Source organism: Petaurus breviceps, unplaced genomic scaffold, assembly GCF_028583685.1.
Source record: "Petaurus breviceps papuanus isolate PSGF00001 unplaced genomic scaffold, PetGlider_PUasm1.0 176, whole genome shotgun sequence".
In the NCBI taxonomy this organism is placed as follows: domain Eukaryota; kingdom Metazoa; phylum Chordata; class Mammalia; order Diprotodontia; family Petauridae; genus Petaurus; species Petaurus breviceps.
In genome coordinates this window covers 8,416,968-8,441,933 of record NW_027185771.1, presented here as the reverse complement: position 1 = coordinate 8,441,933, position 24,966 = coordinate 8,416,968, and the positions used below count along the sequence as shown (strand labels likewise).

General features: G+C 41.8%; 1 protein-coding gene across 2 annotated transcripts in view; it reads right to left on the bottom strand.

The window, feature by feature from the left end:
• KLHDC4 (kelch domain containing 4) overlaps positions 1-24,966 on the bottom strand; it is a 94,347-nt gene that overhangs the window by 27,407 nt on the left and 41,974 nt on the right. For both annotated transcript variants that reach the window (XM_069085592.1, XM_069085593.1), the window contains exons 6-7: positions 9,031-9,123; positions 5,672-5,831 (exon numbers count right to left, since the gene is read on the bottom strand). In XM_069085592.1, coding sequence (XP_068941693.1) covers positions 5,672-5,831; positions 9,031-9,123 — 253 coding nt within the window. The remainder of the gene's footprint in view (positions 1-5,671; positions 5,832-9,030; positions 9,124-24,966) is intronic.

The following is a 24,966-nucleotide window of genomic DNA, read 5'->3' as shown; positions in this document are numbered from 1 at the left end:
CCCATCCCATGGGATAAGACCAGGGAACCCTGACCGGCTTTAGAGTGGGGCCCTGGGCAGGAAGGAGAAGGAAGAGAGACAATGTCCACAAGCAAAAGAAAACCCTCCCAGCCCTTTGCTGTCACTTTAACCCCTTAGGCCCTGAGAGAAAATCCAATTGCTTCCCTAGGTCTCCTGGAAGATAGAGAGAATTTTTCTGGTTCACTTTCTCTTTGCTGTGTTCAGTGAATATGTTGTGAGCACTGTCTGTTTACATTTTGTGTCTGGTTATTGGAGCAGAATTGGAAAAAAAGAGAAATACGTTTATGACTCACTTTTTAATATGGACTTCCAAAATGTGGAAGGAATGTGACTGTTTTTTATAAACTAAAATATCTTAGACAAATGTTTAGGGTGTACCTCCCTAGGACCATGTGCTCAACAAGACCCCAGTAAAAGACCAATTCTGCTCTCCTAGGACCAACCTAGCTAACCACAGGTGGGCACATCACCTGAAGACTAGTCACCTGGTGATGACTATTTTTTTAGCCACAGCAACTGATGAAACAAAGGGAAAAAAAAATGGTTCTCATGCCTGTGTGATCCCCTCCTGCATCTGCAGTGACAATTACAGGGTGATAGGAATGGGCCAGAGGGCACTATAAGAATCGTAAACATAACTTTTAGAATCCTAATAAATTTTCACTTGAATACTGGTACTCTCAATGCGAGATCACTGTATAGTGACCATCCGAAGGATGTAGCTCTGGAAAGGGTGACCTATATCAGTCTGGGCTTTCTCACTAAATAACCAAAGCAGAAGAAAGAAGAACGCTGCAGCTAAGGAGGCTGGCTCACAGGGACCCCAGGCAAGGGTAAAGAGAGGAGCTGGATGGCTGGGCTCTAGAACATGCTCCAACGTGAAAAGAAACATTTTTTCATGAGATATCTGGTCACTACATCTTGCAGTCCTAACTATACATATTTGCAAAAAGACAACCAAGAAAATAACTGCAGCTTATCCTCCAAATCAAATCACTCTGCACTGTGATACAGGAGACTTCAATACAAAGGTGGACAAAGGTGAGGAAGGAGACAAGCCAATCACAAGCACTAAGGGCTGTTGCTGTGAATAACTTTAAGGATCTCATCACATACCGTGTTTCCCCGATAATAAGACCTATCCCGAAAATAAGCCCTTCCCTTACTGTGTAAGATTCCTCTAAAATAAGCCCTCCCCCGAAAATAAGCCCTATTGAGATTGCTACTGTAGTGAAGGTGATCCCCTGTGCTACACGCTACATTACGGTACCCTCTGTATGCACCGTCCCCCCCCCCCCCCTAAAGAACAGGATGACACGCTCTGAGCTGCATCCAATCAGAGCTGCAGCAGTGAGCGTGTCATCCTGTTCTTTATTGAATTCATTATTGAATAAAGGTACATTTTTTTGTTCACATTTACCTGTTTATTAAAATTGCTGTCAATGTTCATTAAAATAAGCCCTCCCCTGAAAATAAGCCCTCTGGTGTTTTTCTGTCCAAAAAATTAATAAGACAGTGTCTTATTATCGGGGAAACATGGTAGCATAATGAATTTTCTATTTATTCAGCAATAAACTAAAGCAAAGCATTCAAGATACTAAAGCACAAAATTCACAACAATATAACATAACAACTTATTACTGAGGTGGCCACACAGTCTTAAACAAAACATAACATTCTAAGTCACAATCTCCTCAATCAATACAGAGTACCCAAGCAAACCCTTCTTTCATCTTGACTCCAGTCTGGCTGTCAATCATCCTTAAGGGGCAGCAGAAAGAACAAACACCATCCACCCCTAGGTCACGAGGCTGACTTCCAAACCCCAGGGCTCCTCTTCCACAGACTGACTGCTCCCAGCTCTTGCCTGGATTCACACACAGGCAGCTCTCTGCTCAGGTTCTGTATCTCAGCTCACGGGGACTGCTCTTCAGGTACTGTGTCTAGGAAGACAAAGCTCAACAGGCCTACAACAGTATTTACACACAATGCCGGCACTACCATCTCAATTCACTTTCTGTTTGACAAAGTAACACAAACCAACAGACAAAGCTTCTGTCTGAGAAATCAAACACAAACCAGCAGTCAAGTCCCAGGACTTCTCTAACAGCAGGGAAGCCCTCTTTCAGGGCTTCTGGTAAAGTCCTCTTTCAACATCACAAACATTTTCCCTCTCAGTTCTGCTCAGTCCCAGCTCATGCTAGAGCTTTTCTCTGCTCTGCTCCTTCCTGTTCTGCTCTTTTGGCGAGTTCCTCCCTCCTCACCATCATCTAGGTGATGACCTATTAAGGCCTATGAAGGGCAGGAAAGGTCTCCAAACTCCCTTAGGCCGATTAAGGGCAACACAAACTTATACTGTTTCCAACAAAGACTTGACACAGTCACAGGCAAGGCTCAAAGGTGCTCCAATAGCTGAAACAAGCAGTAGAGTACCACTTTGCTTGCCATTATGGCCTGGCTCAGAAGAGGGAAGGAAAGGCCAGAGCCTGCAGATTAAACAGAAGCTTCACAAACTCTCTCTTCAAGAAGAGAACCGGCAGGTGTGACACCTGGTAAGCACCAATAACTCCCTAAAGAAAGGAACAAAGATTTTTACAGGAAGGAGAAGTCTTGCTATGGATGTTGCACAGTCCTCGTTGGGCTATGTACAATCACACCACAGACTCATGAAAAGCAAGGAAGAGGGTATCCTGAGGAAAAGATTCAGTGTACAATGGAAACAATTTAGCAAATGTAAGTGAATAAATGAAAAGTAAAAAATGGTAACTGGACAGTGGAAATGACACTGCTACCGACTCTATCATAATTTTATCCTGCAATGCATACAAGAAGATCAGCAGGGCCCCAAAAAGCAGCGAACTGGACAAGAAGGTTTTAGGCTTTTGAAGGACACAGTTAAGAGAGTGGCCAAAGGCAACACCAGGTTTGAATATGATTTGTAAAATCTTTCTTAAAATCCTTAAGAAGGATGATGGACAAGTACAAGTAATATCTCACAAAGCAAAAACAAGCAACTAAGAATGAGCGCCATGAAGGTTTAAAGAAAGAATGTCAATATATCTAAGTAAGCCGTTATCCCAAGGTCATTCAAGGTTGAAAATGGAAGGACTGCAACCAGAAGAAAAATACATGAGATTTTCAAAAACTAACAAACTGTTTTTCTCCCCAACAATAACAGCAGAATCCTCACAACTGGACCCGGACATCCCAGGCCCAGATGTGTTTACAGAGGAGCTAGAAATAGAGTTAAGAGGAACGAGGACAAGAAAAATAGATGGATGAGACCAAGTATAAAACAAGGCAGCCTGGGCTGGAGTGCCACCATTAGCTCCTCTGTGCTTTCCTTTTGTATCCTATAAATTTATTCAAGACAACCCCAAGAGGGAGGTGCTCTCACGCCTCATTCTGCACAGGAGGAAACAAAGGCAAACAGGGGAAGCTGCCTGCCCAGAGTTGGAGAGCCAGTCAGGGTCTGGGGCAGGATTTGAATTCAGATCTCCCTGCCTCCAAATCCAGCAGTGCTCTGTCCCCACACATCTGTACATACACCCACATACCACTTTGAAAGCCACTGGCACATTCCTTCTCTATACAACTACCCAGAAAACATAAAAATGCCCTTTCTCTTGAGAACAGGAATTCTTAACCTCACACCCCTTTGACAGTTTGGTGAAGTCTGTGGGCTCCTTCTCAAAATCCTGTTTTTAGATACCTAAAATGCACAGAACACAAAGAAAACCAGAGATTAGTGAAAATAAAGATTTTTTTTTCCCTAACCCAAGTTCATGGAGCCCCCAGATCTGTAGAACCCCCTGCTACAGAAGCCAGAGGACAGGAAAGCATGCTAGTCCAAGAGAAGGGTGGGAATAACAAGCTCTCACTTTTAATACAAAGTTTGTCTTTGGGAAAGAGACAAATGTATTTAATCATATCCATTAAATAATAACTGTCTGACTTCCACCAGGGCTCTCTGCTAGACCACTGGCCTTTTTCTTAAAGCAGCAGGATTTCCACCTATACTGACAAGGTTGGGGTACTCAGAACATGGGGGGTGAAGGGCGCATTATTCTCAGCTGTGATGAGGGTGCTGTTTGCAGCTGTGGGCACCACATTCTAGGAATAAGCCTGACAAGTCAGCATACGTCCAGGGGAAAAGGAACCAGGATGGGGAGGGGACAGCATACAATGGGTCACAGGCACCATCTGTTTAAGGAACTGGGGAAGTAGAGAGAAGACAAAATTGAGGAGGGGCACAGAAGCTGTCTTCAAATATTTTAAAGACAGCCCTGGAGAAAAGAAATTAGCCTCATTCTGCTCGGTCCTAGAGGAGTTATGGCCAGAAGCTGCCGACAGGCAGATTTCACGTAACACAAGCAAAAGTTTCCTCACAATGAAAGCTATTAAAAAGAGGAAGGGACTCCCCTTCCCTGGAGGTTTTCAAATGTAGGGCAGACAAACTCTGGCTGAGCGATGCATGTTCAGGTATGGGACAGATTAATGAACCCCAGAGGTCCTTTTCACCTTGGGAGGCTCTATGATTTCAGGATTTTATGTGACAAGACCCTACAATTAAAAGTCTCTGGGAGGCTCAAGAGGTTTATTTCCACCCTAACCCAACCCTGACAATGCCAGAATCGTCTGCCCTTTAATTAAAAAGCCTCCAAAGACAGAGGACTGCATAGTTGAAGAAAACCAGACCGTACTCTTAATGACAATTGTAACCATGGTTTGCAAAAGTGTTTTTCAAATTTATTCTCAAGACAACCCCAGGAGGCAGGTGCTACCACCGCCTCATTCTGCACAGGAAGAAACAGAGGCAAACAGGGGAAGCCGCCTGCCCAGGGTAGGAGAGCCAGTCAGGGTCTGGGGCAGGATTTGAATTCAGATCTCCCTGCCTCCAAGTCCAGCAGCGATCTGTCCACTGCACTGAGATGACTCAAAGCACCCAGGGCTTCACATTCAAGTGTCCAAAGCCCACAAGGTATTTTAACTACTAGAAGTAACCATTTGCTGTCATTAGCTCCTAGGACCTTTTTTTTTGGAGGGGGAAGGCAGGGCAATTGGGGTTAAGTGACTCGCCCAATGTCACACAGCTAGTTTTTGTATTAAGTGTCTGAGGCTGGATTTGAATTCAGGTCCTCCTGACTTCAGGGCCGGCGCTCTATTCATTGCGCCACCTAGCTGCCCCCTCCTAGGACCTTTTAACAGCAGAGGCTGATCTTCAGAAAAAAGAAGGCTTCAGAGCAGAATCCCCTATGCCATTGTTGGCGGGAGGCAGACTGGGATCATGGAAAGAGCAGCGCCTCTGGCAGCAGACAGACGACCTGGCTTCAGCCCCAGCCTGTGGTGATTACCATAAGAACCCTAACCTCTGTGGGCCTCAGTTTCCCCATCTGTAAGCTGAGGGGTTAGACCAGGTGGCCTCGGAGGTGGTCAGGGGGAGGGTCAGAATGCAGCAGCATGCCTCCTTGTGGTTTTTCACCAGAAAGGACTCTTCCCGCTATGGAGAGCCACAGGTAGACTCTGGTTTTGCCCGTTTCTAGTACGGATCTTAGAAGTAGACACGAAATATTTTTTAAAAAGTATTAGCCAAGTTCCTCAGGATACCTTTTCTTACAACACAGACGCTGAAAACAATGGCGCTGCTTACCTGTTTGGAGTAGCCACCATAGATGATGATGGTGCCCTCTGAAGAGACAGACATCTGACAGCCAGACCGGGGCGTGGGCCCTGTCCCTGATGGAGAGAGCTTGTTCCATGTATAGGAGTCCAGGCTAAAGGCATACACGTCATTGTAATAGATGTAATCCCTGGTTAAAGTAAAGGTAACAATGAAAACCATTAAAGAGAAGACTTTACCAGGCAGGAAGGAAGGTCAAGAATTAGCCACCTTTCAAGCAAACTTAAGGAAATCTAGTCTCAGTTTCACAGAGCCAAGCTGACAGCCTTACAGTTAACTGTGTTCTTGATGCATGAAACACAAGTGAATGATACTGGGGCTGGGGGAAGGAGGACAACACAAGGGTTTCTTTTGCATCAATGCATAAAAGGCTTAACATTAAGTTACTCACCCTGCTTTCCCTGAAAACAATGTCCTATTTCTCACAGTTTTCAGAACAGAGGGGAAAACCAACTATACTGGACCAGCATGTGCAGCAGAGAGAACCTATTCACAGCTAGGTGACAATGGCACTCCTTGCTCTAGAGGGATGAAGGAAGGCGCAAAGGCTAAAGCTCGAGTAGCTGATCAATAAAGAATGTGACAGCCAGGTCTGAGCATCCAAGCAACTGGCTTCCCTTAGGAGCACAGTCTCTGGAATAGCTCCCACAAGGCAAGGGTTAAAGAACAAACCCAAGGTTGGCTAGGTGACCAGCCCTGCTGTCAAGAGGACCTGAGTTCAAATCCGGCTTCAGACACTTAACACTTACTAGCTGTGTGACCTTGGGCAAGTCACTTAACCCCAATTGCCCTGCCTTCCCCCCTCCAAAAAGAAAAAAAAAAACCAACCCAACAAAGAACCCTAGCTGAAAGAAAGGAGGAGAATATCGGGAGCTAAAGAAGGGCCAACACCAAGAATGCACCAGGGAGCCCAGGAAGTTTTGCTTTTCCTAGGACATGTTTGGCTGAGCAGTAAGGAAGGAGACAGGGTCCCCACAGGGCAAGCAGGAGAAAGGCTGCACAGCCCCTTTGTGGCCACCTTCAGGCCCTTGTGCTCCGATCACTGCAGCGGCCTTCTGATCTACCTCTGCCCTAAATCCCTTCCATCCTCCACAAACCTGACAAAGTGCTTTTCCCGAGTGCAAAGTGGGACCCTGTTCCAATCAGCAGGAGCGGCTCCTTCAGGCCCCTACGGCCAAACATCAGCTCCTCTGTTTGACAGAACAGCTCTTCACAGCCTGGCCCAGCCCACCTCCACAGCCTGACAAGGCACGCTTCCCCTGCCTGCCCTCCCTGCATTGCCCTTGGCTGAGCTGGAAAGGTGGAACATACCCTCTTTAGCTTATCCCCTGCCCCGACTGCCCGTGCCCTCCCAAACTGGAAAGGATTTATTTTTGGTCAGTCAACAATAAGCATCTACTGAGCTGGGCACTGGGATAAAAATGTAGACGGCCCCTGACCCCAAGGAGCCCCCAGGCTGACAGAGGGAGATAACACATAAATGGGGATCACAGCAGTGTCCACCTCCCAGGGCTGTGAGGAGGACCAGAGGGGACAGCCACTGTCCAATGCTCAGCACTGTAGGTGATTGATAAGAGTATGCCCCCCCCCCCACTCTGCACACCCATATACATAGACACTGTGTCCCCCAATAGGATGATGGCTTCATTCTTTCTATCTGTGCCCCGGCACCAAGCACAGAGCCTGGCACACAGGAGGTGCTTGGTAAGTAACTGCTGACTGAGGGGTATTTTTGCCGTCATCTTTGAATCCTGTTTCTCTGAGAGAAGAGATGCCAGGCATGACATGAGCCACAGTCCCCATGTCGGTGGGGCTCTACAGCCTCTGGGGAAGGACCCTGCCCCCCCTCACAGACAGTGCCTGGGGAGCGCCTGCTCTTGCTAACCCCAAAGTGTTTTCCTCCTGTTCTGGGCGGTGACCCCTCACCAGCGGGCCCTTCCTCCCTTCCCAGCCTCCTTACACCTCCTACCCCAGGCATAAGGCGTGACCTAGGATCTGGGGACCCGGGCTTCCGCCTGACTCCACGCCTTTGCGTGGCCATCCCATGGGTGGGGAATGCTCTCCCTCCTCCTCTTGGCCTCATGGATTCCCAGCAGAGGCCTGTCCCAGGTCCCTCCACCCAGGCTGTGGCTCCCCTCTGAGCCAGCTCTGGGTTTACCCTAGGTACACTCTGTATGTATTTTATACATGCACGTGTCTTCCCCATTAGACTGTGAGTTCCCTGAGGGCAGGGACTGGCTTTGCCTTTCTTTCTGTCCCTAGCACTCAGCAAAGTCGCTGGCACATAGCAAACAATAAATGCTTGCTGAGTGGCCAGCAAAGTAAAGTGACTCAAGTCCCAAGGCCAGTGAGACACAAAGGTCCTGCAGCTCCGAATCCCCGGGCTGCTTCCTGGGCCGCCCTGCTCGTCTTCATAAAGAAGACAAGTTTCATAGAGCGCCAGAAGTCACTTTATGAGAAGCAACTCAAGAAAAGACCATTTTCAAAAATTTTCAGATTCTATAGCTTTTCTTCAAGTGTATGTTAAAAAGTTAACCATTTTTAACTCACAGAAGTTAAAAGTTGACTGTTAACACCTTTGATTTAAAAATGTCAAGAGATTCCTTTAACTAATTCCTTAATTCCCACATCTGCGTGCCTCCATGAATACCTAAAAGGCCAGACAAAGGAATTCAAGGATTTCCAAATGACATGATCTCTTGGTTGCCACAGCCCCCAGAACACAGGAAGCCCTTAAAGCTTGCTGACTGACTGATAAAAACGAGTGCAGTACTCCAGTAGATAAAGAAACCACCACAGAACTACTCTATATCCACGTGGCTAAACTATGTGCTGACATCAGATTACAGAGACAGTCACAGGACCATCTGACTTAGAGATATCTTCTAAATCCCTACCTTTAGGACATCAACGTCAACAATGAAAATTAAGCATTATGTATTTCCCTTAAAGCATCCCTAGAAAAAAAGATTTCTGTGAGAATCTTTCCATCTCACTGAACATGAGGTTCCCCCTACTGGAGGTCTTCCAATGGCATTCAGATAACAACCTGTTAGGGTACTAGAAAAGGAATTTCTGCTCAGGAGGGGCTGGACTAGCTGGCCTCTGGGTCCCTGCTACCTTTGAGATTTGATGGTTCTGTCAGCTCAGAATGGTTCTTCCCATAATATCTAGTGGGGCCCTCACAGTTCCAATCAAAAGAGCAGGATTAAAGAACAGAACAGGGAGTCTCTGAGGAAAGGGCTTGCTGATACTATTGGTTCATCGTGGAGCAAAACCGGGAGAAAACAGTATATTCATAGAATTAATTTTCAGCCTTTAATACCAACCTTGTGCTCTCATGGAATCCACCAAAGATGATTAATTGTCTCTTCCAAGGCACCATTCGATGCCCACTCCTGCCCGAAGGCCCTCCTGTTGCCCTGAAATAAAAAGAACAGGAAGGGTGAGCTCATCTAGGAATTTCTGATCATTAAGTTTTTAGTATAAGTTACTATAGTGATGCCGTATTATCATTTCTCATGTTCTCAGTAATTCCTTGAGCTCTGACACTCAGCATGGCAGAGTGGAAAGAAAGTCAGCCTCAAAGCCAGGAAGAGCTAGGTTAAGGTGCTGCTTCTGACACACACCAGCTATGAGACCCAGAATAACAGTGGGTAGAGAGCTGGTCTGGAGTCAGAAAGACCAGAGTTCAAATCCAGCCTCAGACACTAGTTGTATAACCCCACACAAGTCATATAACTTTTTAACCTCTCTGTGCTTTAAGTCAGGAGAGTCCAAGGGCCAAATCCAGCTGCTACATGCTTTTGTACTACCCCAGAACTCAGAATGTTTTAAAAATACAACAAAACTTTATTTAAAATTTAAAATGTAAAAACAACTTTCAGGGACTTGGGTGGGGGTGGGTGGGATGTGAAGGGTCAGGGATTACCCAACACCTTAGTTTGCAGACCCTTACCCTAGGCTAGGGGTAGAGAACTTGAAGCTTCGAGGTCCTCTAGCAAGGCCCATTGAATGACTCCAACCTTCACAGAGCAAATCCTTTAATTTAATTTAATTAAATCCCCACCCCCTGTTCTAGGCAACCCTTTTAAGATTCTCAGATTCTACAGAGAAGGCACAGCCTGCATTGGCAGAAAGACTTCCTCTCAGCAAGTTCCCCAAACCTGTGGAATCAAAGGTCCAGTCTTTCTGAGTCTCAGCCTTTCTATCTGTAAAACTGGGATAGTACTACTACTTTACAGGAATGGTGTCATAGACAGGGAGCTGGACCTGGGGTCAGAAAGAGTTCCCAGGACGTTGGGAGGACCACAATTTGTGTCCAAATCTTGCCTTAAACATGTACAGGAGGCATAACCCTGAGTAGGTCACTTAACTTCTTTCAGGCCGAGGTTCCTCATCAAAATGAGGGGGCTGGACTTAATGGATTCCAAGGTCCCTTCCAGCTCTAAACCTATGGAATTATGCATATAAAGTCCTTTAGAAATATCTGTTATCGTGTATTCACACATCTGTTACAACCCTCAACTCGGTAGCATGAAAATATTTTTGTCCTCAAAAAATAACTGGAAATAAAAGAGTGCTCAAGGACTGTGAAATGGTTGAACAACATGTAGCAAAGCAATGAAAAAGAATGTTACTGCTGCATAAAAATCAAAGACCATAAGTAGGTCAGAGAAACATGGGAAGAATCCTATGAACTGATCCAGAGGAAAGAAAAGAAAGCCATAATAATGGGAATGAAAGCACCACGAAGAGGGGACTGAACTGACTGTTGAGAGCCAGTTTCAGTCCAGAAAATGGATGCCAGGACTGTGGAGAAGGAGGGGGATGAAGAGGAAGTGGACAGTGAAGGAGCATTCCATACAGGCTAAGACTCATTCTTCACCCTGAGACGTCCACGGTTGCTGCTAGGGTGGGCCCCTTCTCCCAGGATGGGGGGAGCACCTCTATTTTGAGGACGAGCTCAGACTGGCCAACCTCCATTCCCTTCCCATCTGTGCTTCTGACTTTCTGGACTTGAACACCCCCAAACCCTCACCTCTGTCCAACTCCCTTTGGGGCACTGTCTTTCTCTATTAGAATGTAAGCTCCTAGAGGGCAGAGACTGTCTTTCTTCTCACTTGTATTTGTACCACCGGTGCTCAGCACAGCACCAGGTATGGAGTAAGTGCTTAATAAATGCTTATGCCTCTTAGTTTTACTTAACTCTTCTCTTTGTTACGAGAGGGTTCTATGGGCGGTAGAAGGGAGGAAGTTGTACATCAAGGAAATGATTATGATATAAAACAAAAGTAATCAATAAACCTTTTGAAATTCTATGTGATGCTGAAAAACACATGTATAATTTAATATTTACAGTGAAACCTCAAGTCTTTCAAACCTAATTTTCCCTTAAGTTTGTTGAAATCTTTTAATTTTCTTCTTCAGGATCTCTCTGGTTTATCCAGTTCCAAAAGACAAGTGTTGGGATCATCTACAAATACTGTCTTACTCTTTCTTTTTCACATTTTCATGAGCTTTTCCATTAAATACTTAGATGCCATTTATATATGTTCTCTAATACTATGCTCAGGCTCACAAAGTCAGCATGTATCAGAGGTGCATTGATTTAATTTGGTGAATATATTTAATATTGATATGGTTTCATTTCTGTGACACCTTTAGGTATAATGTAGTTCTCCTGTTTACCTCTTGCTGACGTTATCAACTTTCTAGCTCCTTTATCTAAAATCATGATTTTTTGATTTCATATTTAAAAATCACACGAAGCACAATACATTTTGCACCAGCCCTATATTTTAATTCTGTATGTGTCTTTGTGTTTTAGTATTTCTCGTCTAGTTCTGCAATAATCTACTGGAATTTATTTCTTATTCACTTTAAAATTTAGTGTTTCTTCTAATAAATCCTATTTTTCCTTTCTTTAAACTGGCATTAGGTCCTCTGGTTTGTTTTTATTATACTAATCTCATTCTATTTTCTTGCCAAGAATCATCCCTTCCCACCCACAGGTAATGAGACAAAGCCCCAAATTCTTGTATTTACTTTTATTATTACTATTCTTTCTTATCCTTCTCTTCCTCAGAATTCTTCCAATTCCTTTCCCCCTAATCAATCCATCTCTTAGATCAACTAAATAAATCATTATTAAATAGTAACTGTTTCTCTTCTGGCCAGGAATCCTCAGGATCTTCCCCTCCCAGTTTGATTTTTCTTTTTTATTAAAGAGGCCATCTCTTGAGTAACTCCTTAAAGAGGCCTATTCACTAAATTCACTCAAAAGTGAGAACCTGAAAAGACCTTAGCCTAAAAGGGCCAGGGTCTCACACTGCATCCTGGGCCATCTCCAGTCGTCCTGATGAATATCTGGCCACTGGACCCATATGGCCCTGGAGGAGAAAGTGAGACTGGTGACTCCCTCAATCAAATCAAGTCAACTGCAAGTCATGTTATCATCTCCCTGATGTCCAGGTCCTCTTTGAGAATGAAGGACAAACACAATAAAACCTAGATCAACTAACATTCATCTGGAGTTCCCTTTCCTAAGAAATGTTAATTTAATTCATTCCTTTCCTTATGCCTTTTCCCTTCTAAGATACCCTAGAACAAGGGTGGGGAACCTGTGGCCTCAAGGCCATACATGGTTCTCTAGGTCCTCAAGTACACCCTAACCCAACTCTAAATACTTTGGATTCAAAGGGCCACATGTGGCCTCTAGGCCACAGGTTTCCAACCGTGCCCTAGGATATCATCTATAAGGGATGGCTTCTGAACATGATTTTTTTTTAAGACAGTATCTAGACAGAAAAAGCCTTGTGCCCTCCTCTTGAATGTAGCTCAGTTAAGAGAGTGATTACTGATTTCCATCTCGTTGTTTGAAGGAATTTCTATGGTGGAGTTCTATTTCCAGAAATATTAATTCGTGAAGAAAGGAGTATAATGAGGTGGAAACAAAAAGTTCTATATTAAGAATCAAAAAAGCACCAACTTAATTCACTCTATTCCATGTAACGACTGGGTCAGTCACAGTTCCTTGATGCACTTCAGTCCCTGGAGACCAATCTCCTTGCCCAAAAGAGGCATGGAACAGAGAACTGCCCCAGGAACAGAGTCCTTTTATGTATCCCTTCTACTCATTTGCAATCTAGTACAAGGTCAAGGTCGTTAAGTACCCTCTGACCTCTTGGGAAATGTATTTTGGTGAACTTCATTTTGATTTCCCCCAAAAGTTTTGACCTTTGCCTCCCCGCAAGCTCTTTCTATGATCCTCCGGCAAAACAGACAGCATTCGCTTCTATTCTCTTGCTCAGACTAGAAAGTGGGGAGATCTACTAAGCCCCAGACTGCTGTCCCTCCCTGGAGTCCCTCTTGCCTAGTAAAGGACATGGTTCACAAGAGCATATATGGCACTCAGGGATTTTGCCCCATTAGAAAACTCTTGATCCCTGTGGTCCCATCCCAAGCATATTAATGAACAAATCTAGAATACATGTTCTGATCCAAGAAGTACTGATTCTATACTCATCTCTTTCTTGATCAACTTTTTTTTTGAAGTAAATCCTAAAATGCTTTGCTCTCTCAGTGGCCCTCATACAAGATGAGAATTGGGAGGGGGAAAAAAAAAACACAACAGCTTAGTTTAGCCCCAGAGAAAGGGTTGTTTTTTTTTTGTTTGTTTGTTTAATGGATGCCTCTTCCAATTCAGCCAATAGATGCCTCAAAATAAGGGTTTTAAATGCATTTTTAAAAGCACAGAGAAAAACTACTGAAAGAACAATAAATTTTTTTTAAATAAAAGAAGCCCTGCCATGGAGGCATATAAAAAATTAGTTTCTTGATTAGTCCTTTCTTACTCTGTATATGTGTCTGCCTTCCTTAAGTTTGCTTGGCTTGGTGAATTTACAATCCAAGTATCCTGATGCTACATAATGAATGACTTAAATTATTATCCCTTTGGCTGAAAGTTCATCTTTTTTCACTGAAAGATTTCTACTGATGCTCAAATTTGTAGGATATTTGTAGGATACTGATGATTTTTGCTAACCTCTTGGACCTTGTTTGTGGGTCTGTGTTGATTTTTATGTTGATGATTTGTGTTGAGTTCTCAGACCTTGTTGGTGGGTCTGAGTTGATTTCATGTGTAGATAGTGAATTGATGATGGTGTCAGCAATGTGTATGAATATTATTGCAGCTCTGTCAAGCATGCTTTCTCTTCCCAGAAACAGGAACTGTGAAGGACTACAGGTAGGCTGGACACTGTGAGTTTCAATATGGAATAGGCACTGGATGAAGAACTGGACAAGGAGCTGGACAAGGAACTGGGAGCTGCCTGCCTTTGAACCAGGTGATAGTTGGAGCTGGGACCATGTAAGAGGAACCATGGAAGCTGAGAGCCAGCCTTAAGTTAAGCTGAAAGAAGACTTTACTTGGATATTGTGAACTGACTGAGAAGATTATGATTTACTGTGACCTAGGGGTGGAGAACTTTGACTTTTGTACTTAGTGACTGAATTAAGGATTTTGTGATTGAATAAATGAATGTATTTTGTTCAAAACTATGTGACCACTTGGTGAAAACTATGCGGCCATTTTAGTGGTAAGTTGTTGCATTGTGACATGGTGAATGCTGTATTTTGATTTTCTGTGAATATTTGCTCTGATTTGTTATTGAACAGAGTTTGCTATACTATGTAATCAGAACCTTGAAAGCTGTTTACAGCAGCAGCCCTCTGGAAAGCTGCTTGTGCATGGCTTTACAGCAGCTCCAGTTGATAGGAAATTTTTCCTGATATTATGACCAAGGAGTCCTCTTTGTAACTCCCCCCACTGTTACTGATGGTTCTAGCCCATGGTAGAAGTCAAATTCCTTCTATAGGGAATCCTTCAGATATTTAGAGCGAGCAACAGCATCCCCCCTGAATCTTCTGCTCTCTAAACTAAAAAACATGAACTGGCTGCTACAATCGATCCTTATCCACCACTAACTCAAGGCTTTTCACTGTCTTGACTGCTCCTTTGCACTTCCCAGTTTGCCAATGCCCTTCTTAAATGATGACACCCAGAACTAAACGTAATATGTTCCAGGAGGTTGGTCTCATAAGGACAGAAAACAGGGGGAAGGATTATCACATTTCTATTCCTGGAAGCTAAGCCCTTTTTTATGTAGCCCAAGGTCCCATAAAGTTTTTTGGGGGGAGGATTCCACATCACCCTGGTGACTCATATTGAGCCTATGGTCCCCTAACCCCCACACAATCTTCTGAACTGCTGCTGCCTAGCCACAACTCCCTCATCTTAGACATGGAAAGCTGATTGTTTTTGTATGCAAGTGCCAGACTTTACATTTATTCCTACTGAATTAAATCTATTAAATCCAGCCCAATCTTCTAGCCTTGTCATCTGAACTTGTGACATTTGCAAATTTGATGCTCAGAGCATCAATGCCTTTAAACAAGTCCATGATAAAAAACAGCACGGGACCAAGCACATATCCCTGGGGCATTCTACTGAGGACCTGCTTCCACGTTGAAACTGATTCCATTAACAATGACCTGAGTCAGAATATGCAACAGTCAGAACATCCGAGTACATTATTTGTCTAAGCCATCTCTCTGTCTTTTCCAGCATTCCCCTCATCTACTAGTTTAGTAACCCTACCCAAAAAGATAAGGAGATTCCCTTTCTAGATGTTTGGCAACCCTCTGCATGGCTGCCAAATGATCCATTCTAGATTCTTCTCAAGAAATAAAGTCAAGTTTACTGGCCCATAGTTTACAGATTTTGTTCTCTTCCCCTTTTTGGAAATTAGGACATTTGATCTTTTTAAATCTTGTGGTACCTCTCTTGTTTTCTATTATCTTTATCATTATTATTATTATTCTATACCATTATGTTCATCAATGACATCTGCCAGTTCTTTCAGGACCTAGGATTGTAGTTCATCTAGGGAAGGTGACTTGAATTCATCAAGGATACCCTGGTGTTCTCTTAGAATGCCCTTACTTAACTTGAGTAACTCCCAACACAAGTATCATGTCCCTGTAAGATAACTAAATACTATTTTAAAAAAAGCTACTCCAACATTCTCCCTAAAGTGGGTATTAGGTCTGCTCTCTGACACTAGCATTATGAAAGAATTTCACAGTATTATTATTTCTGAATGAAAAAGTTATTTATTTTTCTTAGCTACATAAGCTCTAGATTTAGAAATAATAAAGCCAGTAGCAAATTTTTAGATTTTTATTCAGCACATATTTAATAATGACAATAGATAAATTTGATGTGTCTTAAAGAGTAACATGGAATTTCAAATTATACTTAAAAATTACATATATATGTATATATAATTTTTTCAGGATGTAAGATTTAAAATGTGCCTCATTACAGCAGGAAATTTAGAGCAAATAACATTAATAATTTACTTTTTTGCAAGGGAACCATTTGAAAAACTCAGATTAAGTGACAACTCCCAAGAAATTATTATTATTAATGCTTTTTCCTAATAAACTCCACTAGTTATCTTAGGCATTTATACCAATGGCTATATTTTATATTCAGTTTTCTTCCCTAGCTTCTCATCAAAACTAAGTCCTATAACAAAATAATGTTTTCATATAAAATTCCTCAAAAGTCAGGCTCCAGTGTTTCCCAAGTCTTCTAGCTTTTCCTTCCAAAGACAATCTTAACCCTCTTCCAGTTGAATAGGCAAAGGTGTACAAACCAATACTTCCTATATACATTTTTTTCCCCAAGACATTCTGAAGAAAACGATAACAGTCTGCTTTACATTCACTAAATGCTCAAAAGATACTGTAATGAGGTTCAGTGCCATGTGCCTAGTATGCAATCCATGAACAGTAATGAAGTATTATGGTTAATACCATAATAATCTTTAAGTTAACCTTAAAAAGTTTATATGACTATGAAATCATAAACTGTGTCTTTTGGTTTGTTGGGGTTTTAAAAAATATTTTACTTAATTGTGTAGCAGCAACTACACTGGTATACCCAGGATGGCTGCTAGCACAGGTTCTCAGATCTGCTTTACTAGAAAAGATAGCTAGCTGTTCAAGAGGACAACAATCTTTTAAAATTACATTCACTAGCTGAGGGGAGAAGTCAGCACCCTGAACTTCAGAGAAAATACAAGCAGAGAAATAAAAACCAACAGACGGGGCTCTGAATGCCTGGATCAACTATAAACTTTACATATATCCTTGGATAGAAAGAGCCTTGACATCTGAACAGTCAGGGAGCTCTGAACATACACATGCAGCCACTCAGAATCTCGACCCCAGAATCACAAGATTCTCATAAGAGAGCCCCCAAAGCAAAACAACAACTCAAGAATATACATACGTTTCTCAGAGTCAGAAGGCATGTCAAACCTTCATGACTCAGTGCCTAATTAGAAATTAGCAAAAAGTGTGAAAGCCTTCCCACAAGCAAGCCTCCCCTAAGCAAGCTTCCCTTATTGGGCTCCATGTGAGGCTTATTAATTGAGGGGGGAAGATCTTAAATTAATTAAATTTTTAAATTAAATTTAAATTAAATTAATGTTAATGGTAACATTACAAATGGGTACAGCTGGCTTATGATTTAAGTGTACCCCCGGAAAACCAGGGTCTAGGTAAAGCTAAGCCATCATTCCTAAGTTCTCACACAGAAATGAGAAAGCTTGTTCAAACAAAAGAAGCCCATGAAGATCTCCTGTTATTTTTCAGGTTTAGCTCTTGATCATCTCACATTTTATTTAATTTAATGTATTTATCTGCTGACAAAAGGTTAATGCTATAGTATGGCCCACTCTCATGTTTAGAGAATGAGAAGGAGACAAAATTCTCACAGACACTTCTACAGGATTCCCTTTCTGCTTTACAGAGGCAGCAGACCACATCTGGGCTATTTAATTCCTTTTTCAGGTTGTGAAGTGGCATAGGTCCAGGATTTAGAAGGTTATTGTGGCTTATGAAATTATCGTATATTCTATGTCACCACTTATATATCAGTGGTGCAACAACGAGAAAGGCTGGCAGTAGATTTCAAGTCCCTTTTCAATCATCTCCTCTTCAGGGAAGATTTTTAGGAAGCTGAAATTGGAAATCTAAAAGAATGAAAAGTACTGAAGGGACATGGTGGTTATATACACTATTAATAATTTATTAGTTATACCTTATATGTAGTCATTTATGCTGAAAAACAACGATCAGAGGTGTCTTTAAAAGCGCTCTTCCTTCAGTTAGCATTATCTAGTTTTTCAAAACTGTCACAGCATTTGTAGTTCACTGTTCCTCATTTTCCACCTAAATGATTAGACATCATAGACATCACTCAATATAGAGAATCTGGGTACAAATTCAGATAGGGAATCAGAAATGCATCAAAGTAGGGGCGGCGAGGTGGTGCAGCAAATGGAGCACCAGCCCTGGAGTCAGGAGGTCCTGAGTTCAAATCCAGCCTCAGACACTTAACACTAGCTGTGTGACCTTGGGCAAGTCACTTAACCCCAATTGCCCTGCCTTCCCCTCTCCAAAAAGAAAAAAAAGCATCAAAACAAAACAAAAAATTTCCCTAAATAAAGTTTAGTTCCATTAATTAAAAGAATTTTCCAACCTGTGTAGAATAAAATTTTCTATCAGTATTAACTTACTATGTCTGGAAGTTTATCCCTTTAAGTCTGGAAATTTATCCTTTCAATTCCCTTAAGACAATTCTATATTTTTACACTCCAGGTAATAAAGACTATCCACTGAAGGCAGGCCACTAGGTGAAGAATTCTATGACCAAGGCAACCATAAAACAGGTTGTTAAAAAAAAAAAAAAAGAAAAAAGAGCCCTGTACACATATTTACTTATACACACACACTCAGTTATACAACTGGAAGGAAAGTAGACTTGGCCTGGATGGCCCCAGAGAGAACTAAGTGCAATAAATAAACGGTACAGAGGGACAGATTTAGGCTCAATGTTTAAAAAAAGACAAAAGCCTTCCCAATGATTAAAGTTGCACCAAAAAGCAAAAAGTATCTCTGGAAATAGTGAGTTCTCCCTCACTAGAAGTCTTCAAGTGAAGGATAGATGACATTTTGTCACAGAGACTGTTATAGAAAAACTGGAAATAGATGAAAGTAAAGACATTGATTCTGATTACTAATATTTCTTAGAAAAGTCAAACAAGCACTATGAGAAGGCCAAAAACTTAAAATTAACAACAAACACTTGATCTCCTAAATGAACAGGCAAGAGAGTAAAATGCTACACTGGTTCTGAATACAAGATCATTTGCAAAACATTAGAGAGATGGACAGCACAATCGGTATCACTCATCTCACTGTCCCCCACCTCTCCACCCCCTAAAAAAAAAACACCAAAAAGAAAGGAAGGGGAAAATGAATCTTTAAAAACCTTGGCCTGAGGCCCAGCCAGATGAAAGCATCTATTTACACATGAAAATATAAGTATAATAATCAAATGTGGAATGGACTAAATCTGTAAGCATTTCTATAATAATCTATTCTCATCACTGATGTGACTACGACCATTTCAAGCCTTTATCATCTTGTGCCTAAATCATTGTAATAGTTGCTGGTGGATGTTTGCCTCAAGTCTCTCTCCACTGCAGTCCACCCTGCATTCAGCCACTAAAGTGGCTGCCCATTTTACTCTCCTCTACTTAATAAACTACAGTGTCTTCCTATTGCCTCTAGGATCAAGTTTTTAAATCTTTTGTTTGGCGTTCAAAGCTTTTCATACCTTAACCCAGCCCCTTCTTTCTAGTTTTCTTATACCTCACTCCCCCAACACCTACTCTTTAATCCAGTACCATTGGCCTCTTGGCTGTTCCACAAACAAGACACCCTATTTTCACTCTGGGCATTTTCTTTGGCTGTCCTCCCATGCCTATGAAGCTCTTCCTCCTCAATTTGCCACTTGGCTTCCTTAGCTTTCTTCAAGTCCCAACCAAAATCCCGCCTTCAACAGGAAGCCTTTCCTAACTGCCCTTAATTCTAGTCCTTTCCCTTGGTTAATTATTTCCAATCTATCCTGTAGATAGCTTTTTCACACCTGTTTGTTTGCTTGTCACTTCCCCCATTACAGGGTGAGCTTCCAGAGGACAGGGACCATTTTTGCCTTTTTTTGTATTCCCTGGGCTTAGCACAGTTCCTGGAGCACAGAAGATACTTAATTGTTGTAGCTGTTTCCTTGTTTTTATCCTTCACCCTCAAAGAGGACCAGAGTAAATGGGATTTAAGTGAGGCAGGGTTGCAAAGCCATCAGTCCCACTCTTTCTTCCAGTCACCAAGGTCTAGCAGCAAGAGAAAATCAAGATGAGTGGTGAGAGCCTGGAATGCAACGGATAGCCTTGGCATCTTCAATGTCTGACCAAGCTCTAAGCCCTCCACAGCCCCTGGCTTCAGCTACCTTCCTGGCCACTACTGTTCTCATCCACCCATGCCACTGGGGAAAGTCTTCACATGCCTGAGACAGATACCCTCTAACTCAATCACAGGTTTGTGAGCCATCAGTTACCCTCCAATTAAGGCACTTAATATTTATTAACTGTGTGGGATACAGAGACCCTAATCCAAACTGACTACTCAGAGAACTCTCAAAGTGAAGGTAGAAGATTTATTAGAATCTTGCAAGAAGCAGGCGGTCCAGTCTCTGGGACAGCACCCAGAGAGAGCAGGCCGAGGTACAGAAGCCAAAGCTGGGTTAAATAAGCAAGGTAACGTTACACAACCCTCCCAAACATTAACCTAATTATTACTAATGAGGCTCTAATCTTGTTAGATAACATACATAATACATGAGGTCCACTACTCAAGTGCAGTAACAACCTCAGAATACTGTACCCCCTTCAGTCTAACCTAGATACATCCTTATGTGGGCATGGGTGCCTCAAGGCCACTGCCTGTTCCCTGATTGGTCAAATCCACCTGCTGCCATCAGCTCCTTCCATTCTACATTGTTTCATTTTAGTATTATCTAGGAGTTCTCTGGGAACTCAACTCCCTTCCAAGGCTACTGCCTCAAATCCCCCAAGGACTAGGAACTCAACTTCCTCCAAGGTTACTGCCTGTTACTTTTTATCAGCAGTCTTGTTCAGCAATTCTTGCAGTTCTGTAGAAACTTAACCCTTTGTTACCTTTCACACTACCATTCCTTTCCCCAAACTCCCCAATCTAGAAACACCTCTAATTTGGTCTCAATAGTTAATCCAATCAATTGTATTAATGTATTAATATTCAATAGCTCTTACATTACCTTGAAATATACAATGACTTACATATATATGGGGAAACAATACTGAACTGAGTTACAAAATACAAGGAAGTAATAAGAATGTATATATGATATTCAGAATGGGGAAACGTCACTGTAAGTCATTCCACACATTGACTGATTAGGAAAAAGGGGTAAGGGATCAAAATACTGTGTACAATCAAACAGGTTAATTATAGCAAAAGTTCATATTTACATAGCATTTTAAGACTTACATTTTAATGGTCATATATTAATCTCAACTACAGGATCCTAGCTATAAAGGGAGAAATAAGCCAGAGCCTGGAGTTAGAGGAAACAACAGAAGGGAGAGGGTCACAGTGAGGATGAAAAATGGATTTATAAGTAAGGCAAAGATAGCAAGAGAAGGAAAGATTAGGGTCAGCTAGAGGAAAAAATAATCTTTGTAACAAATTTCTCTGATAAGTGTTTAGCATGCAAGATACAGAAATAACTGGAAGACATGTGTTATGTGTGTGTACATATACACATACTCACACACATATATAATATATACACATATTACACACACACACACACACACACATACACACACGTAGATGCCCCTGAACCTTTAACCAATAGATATGCAAAGCATATGAACATTCTTAGAATTGCTAACTGTTAGCAACCATTTGAAAGAAAGCTCTGAATGATTTATACTAAGAAAAACACAAATCAAAAGAGCCCTGAGGTTTCACCTCACATCCTGCATTTGCAGAGGTGACAAAATATGGGGATAATCTCTGCTGGAAGAGTTGTGGGGAGATGAGCACGTTAAAATGTCCATATTTGGTGGAGCTATGAATGAGTATAACCTTATTAGAAATAAATTTGGAATCAAGCAAATGAAGTTACTAAAAAGTTCATACACTTTGACCTAGAGATCCCTTTACTAGGCTCAAACCCCAAGGAAACCACTGATGGCAAGAAAGCACCCACCCCCTCCACGTTACATTAAAATACTTATATAAGCACTTTTTGCAGTAGCAAAAACTCAGAAACCAACTAGACTGAACACATTTTGATACATAAATGTAACTGAATATTAACTATGCTGTAAAGTGGCAAATGTGATGAATACAGAGAAGTATGGGAAAATCTACAAGAACTAATTCAGAGTGAAGTAAAAAAAAGCCAAAGAAATATACAAGGCCTACAACAATGTAAATGGAAAGAATCATCACCCAAAAAAGGAAAACTGAAATGTTTCCAAATTATAAAGAACAAGTATGGCTCAAAGAAAGGGACTTGAGAAGCCACCCTCATTCTGCTTTTTCTCAGAGGTGGGAAGTCCACAAAGGTCGTATGTTGCACATATTTTCAGACTTTTTCAATGTATTGATCACTTATGCTCTTTAAAAAAAAAACCCAATGATTTGTGATGTGAGACCGCTCTATGGTAGGGGAGGATACCAGGGGAAATTATGGTCATAAAAAAAGACACCAATAATAACATTTTTAACAATTCTGCTGATCTCTTCCCTTTTTCTTCCTTCTATTTTACCTCAAATGCCTTCAGAATGATTTTGTTCAGTTGGATTTCCTGACAAGTTTTCTTATCCTTCCCTTCTTTGTTCCACTTTATGAAATGAAACTCTTCATAATCATCTGTCTTGCTAAGATTTTTCCCAATGAGTTTATCTTCTTGCAGTATTATCTTTCTTTGCTTGGCAAGCTTGACTAAGGTGTTTTTTAGGTTCTTTTGGTGTCTTTTTTATGGGCATTTATCCACCTTTCCTTATAAATTCCTTGTTTAGTTTAGGACTGTGTAGTTTTTACTGCATACTATATGATATTTGATCTAATGAGGCAATGGCCTGACAAAATGCAGACAGCTGATTCAGGTTAACTTCCACATCAACAAGTCATTCTTTCATGTTAAATTATAATCCTTTTCATTTTTTGGTAAAATGATTACTGGGCCCTCCCCATGTCCAGTGCCTCTGGCATTTTCTCAAAGAAAACATTTATTATGTAAAGGTATAAAAGCACTTCAGGGTCATCCATAAGATTTTAGCCTCTCTCATTTTTTCTTCCTGCACTGTGCTGCCTGGTATATGTTTAATATGCTACCTTTAAAAATGCTAAATTATTGTTTTACTACTATGTTTTAAAATATAGAACTACAGAACAAAGCCCACATCACTCATACCCAAAATTACCAAATCCAAATCGCACCATGTACATGTGGGGTCCACAGCTCACGGGGGCCAGTGTTCTGGTAATTGCTTAAAATGATTTGTTTTGACCACATCACTAACATGTTTTACATTGCTATGACATTATATTACTATCGCATCATGTTTACTATATTCAAGAGACTTTTTTCTCAATTATTTTGCTTGAACTTAAGAGTAAGCAGCCACTAGGAGAACAGTGATGGCCTTACGGCCTCAACAACAGCAAACATTCTGGCTCCAAACTTTCAACACAGACTCCATTGGTTGACATCATCTTGACCCACTCCTGACAAAACCAGCCTCCTATAAGACAGCTGGGGTGTGAGGTGGGCAAAGGCAAAGTCACATTTAGTTCCATTTAATTCCCCAATCCCCTTTGCTTCTCTGGAGGACACTAGAAGAGCAGCAGTTCCCTGCATACTCATAGAATTTCAAATTAAGGTACTTAATCTTTCATATTCTTTCCCCTAGTCCCAAGGCATAATTTTTACTTGGTATTCAAGCATAAGGAAGAAAAACTATCATCACTTTAAGCAGCTAAAGCAAAAGCAACTCCCATAAGAGACAAATAGAGGAGAACTGCCCAGAGACTTATAAATAAATTGGTCCCTGAATAGATTTCAGGGTTTGGTAACTAAGAGCTCTTTTAATTATGTAATTAAAAAAAAAAAAAACTTTTCTACCCAAGACAATAGCATTTAAAAAACAACAAACATTACAATAGCTTTCATTCAAGGCTGCTGGGTTAGCTAATGTGGCACCCCTTATTTGTGACTGTGAATGTTTGGGGATAAATCAAGAAAACCGCTTGGGAAGTCAGAGAGTCAGGAACACTAAGCAGAGGCTAGCCCTGCTAGCTGGAGTCACCACTCAATAGACAAAGAAAGGCTGGACATCGGGCAGATGTATTCTGAGTAGAGAGAAGTGCCAAGATGAAGGAGATCTTCACAGGATAACTTCATCTTATAAAACATGCTCTGCAAAAAGATGTGCTTCTAGAGAAAGAGGTTCAAGACAATGTCTCCATGTGAGATTCATGAAGTCACCAAGGTACTTATAATCACCAGTGAGAGGAACCAGGTAACACGGTGACATGAACAAGTAACTGAGAGCCAGGGGAGCCGGGTCCTGGCCTTGGTTCTGTCATGAATTGGCAAGACTATCTTCTTATTCTGATACTTCAAAAGTCAGTCATCCAGCCTACGTCTGAAGTCTTTCCCACTTGGTAGGCTCTCGGAACTGGATGAATAGCCAGTCTCAAAGAGTATTGTCCTGTTTCCATTGCATCTCTGAAGGAGGGCTCCCATGGAGAATCTCAGGGATCTATGCATAGCTCCTTGCTATTTATTATTTTTAATAAAGTATTTGGATAAAAGTATAGACAGTAGGCTTATCAAATCTGCAGATGAAATAAAACCAGCGACAGCAAACAGTAGATGACATTCAAGATGCAAAAAGGTGTTTGGCCTGAAAAGAGAAGATTCAGGGAACAGTGATGTCTTCAGGTATCTCCAAAGGGCTATCCCACAGAAGAACTTATATAGAGTCTACTTGGCCCCAGAGAGTAGAAACAGGAACAACAGGTAGGAAAAGCTCCTAAAATGAGACCTGCTCCAAAAGGAGAATGGGCCACCTCAGGTGTGAATGGGCTCCCCCTGACTAAAGGTCTTCAAGTACAGCCGGGATGACCACCTGCTGGTTGTGTGGCAGAGAGAACGCTGGATCCCTGTGTCCTCTCTCCAAAGGCACAAAAGGCCACTTCTCCACCCATTCTCCACCCAGCCTTACGGAAC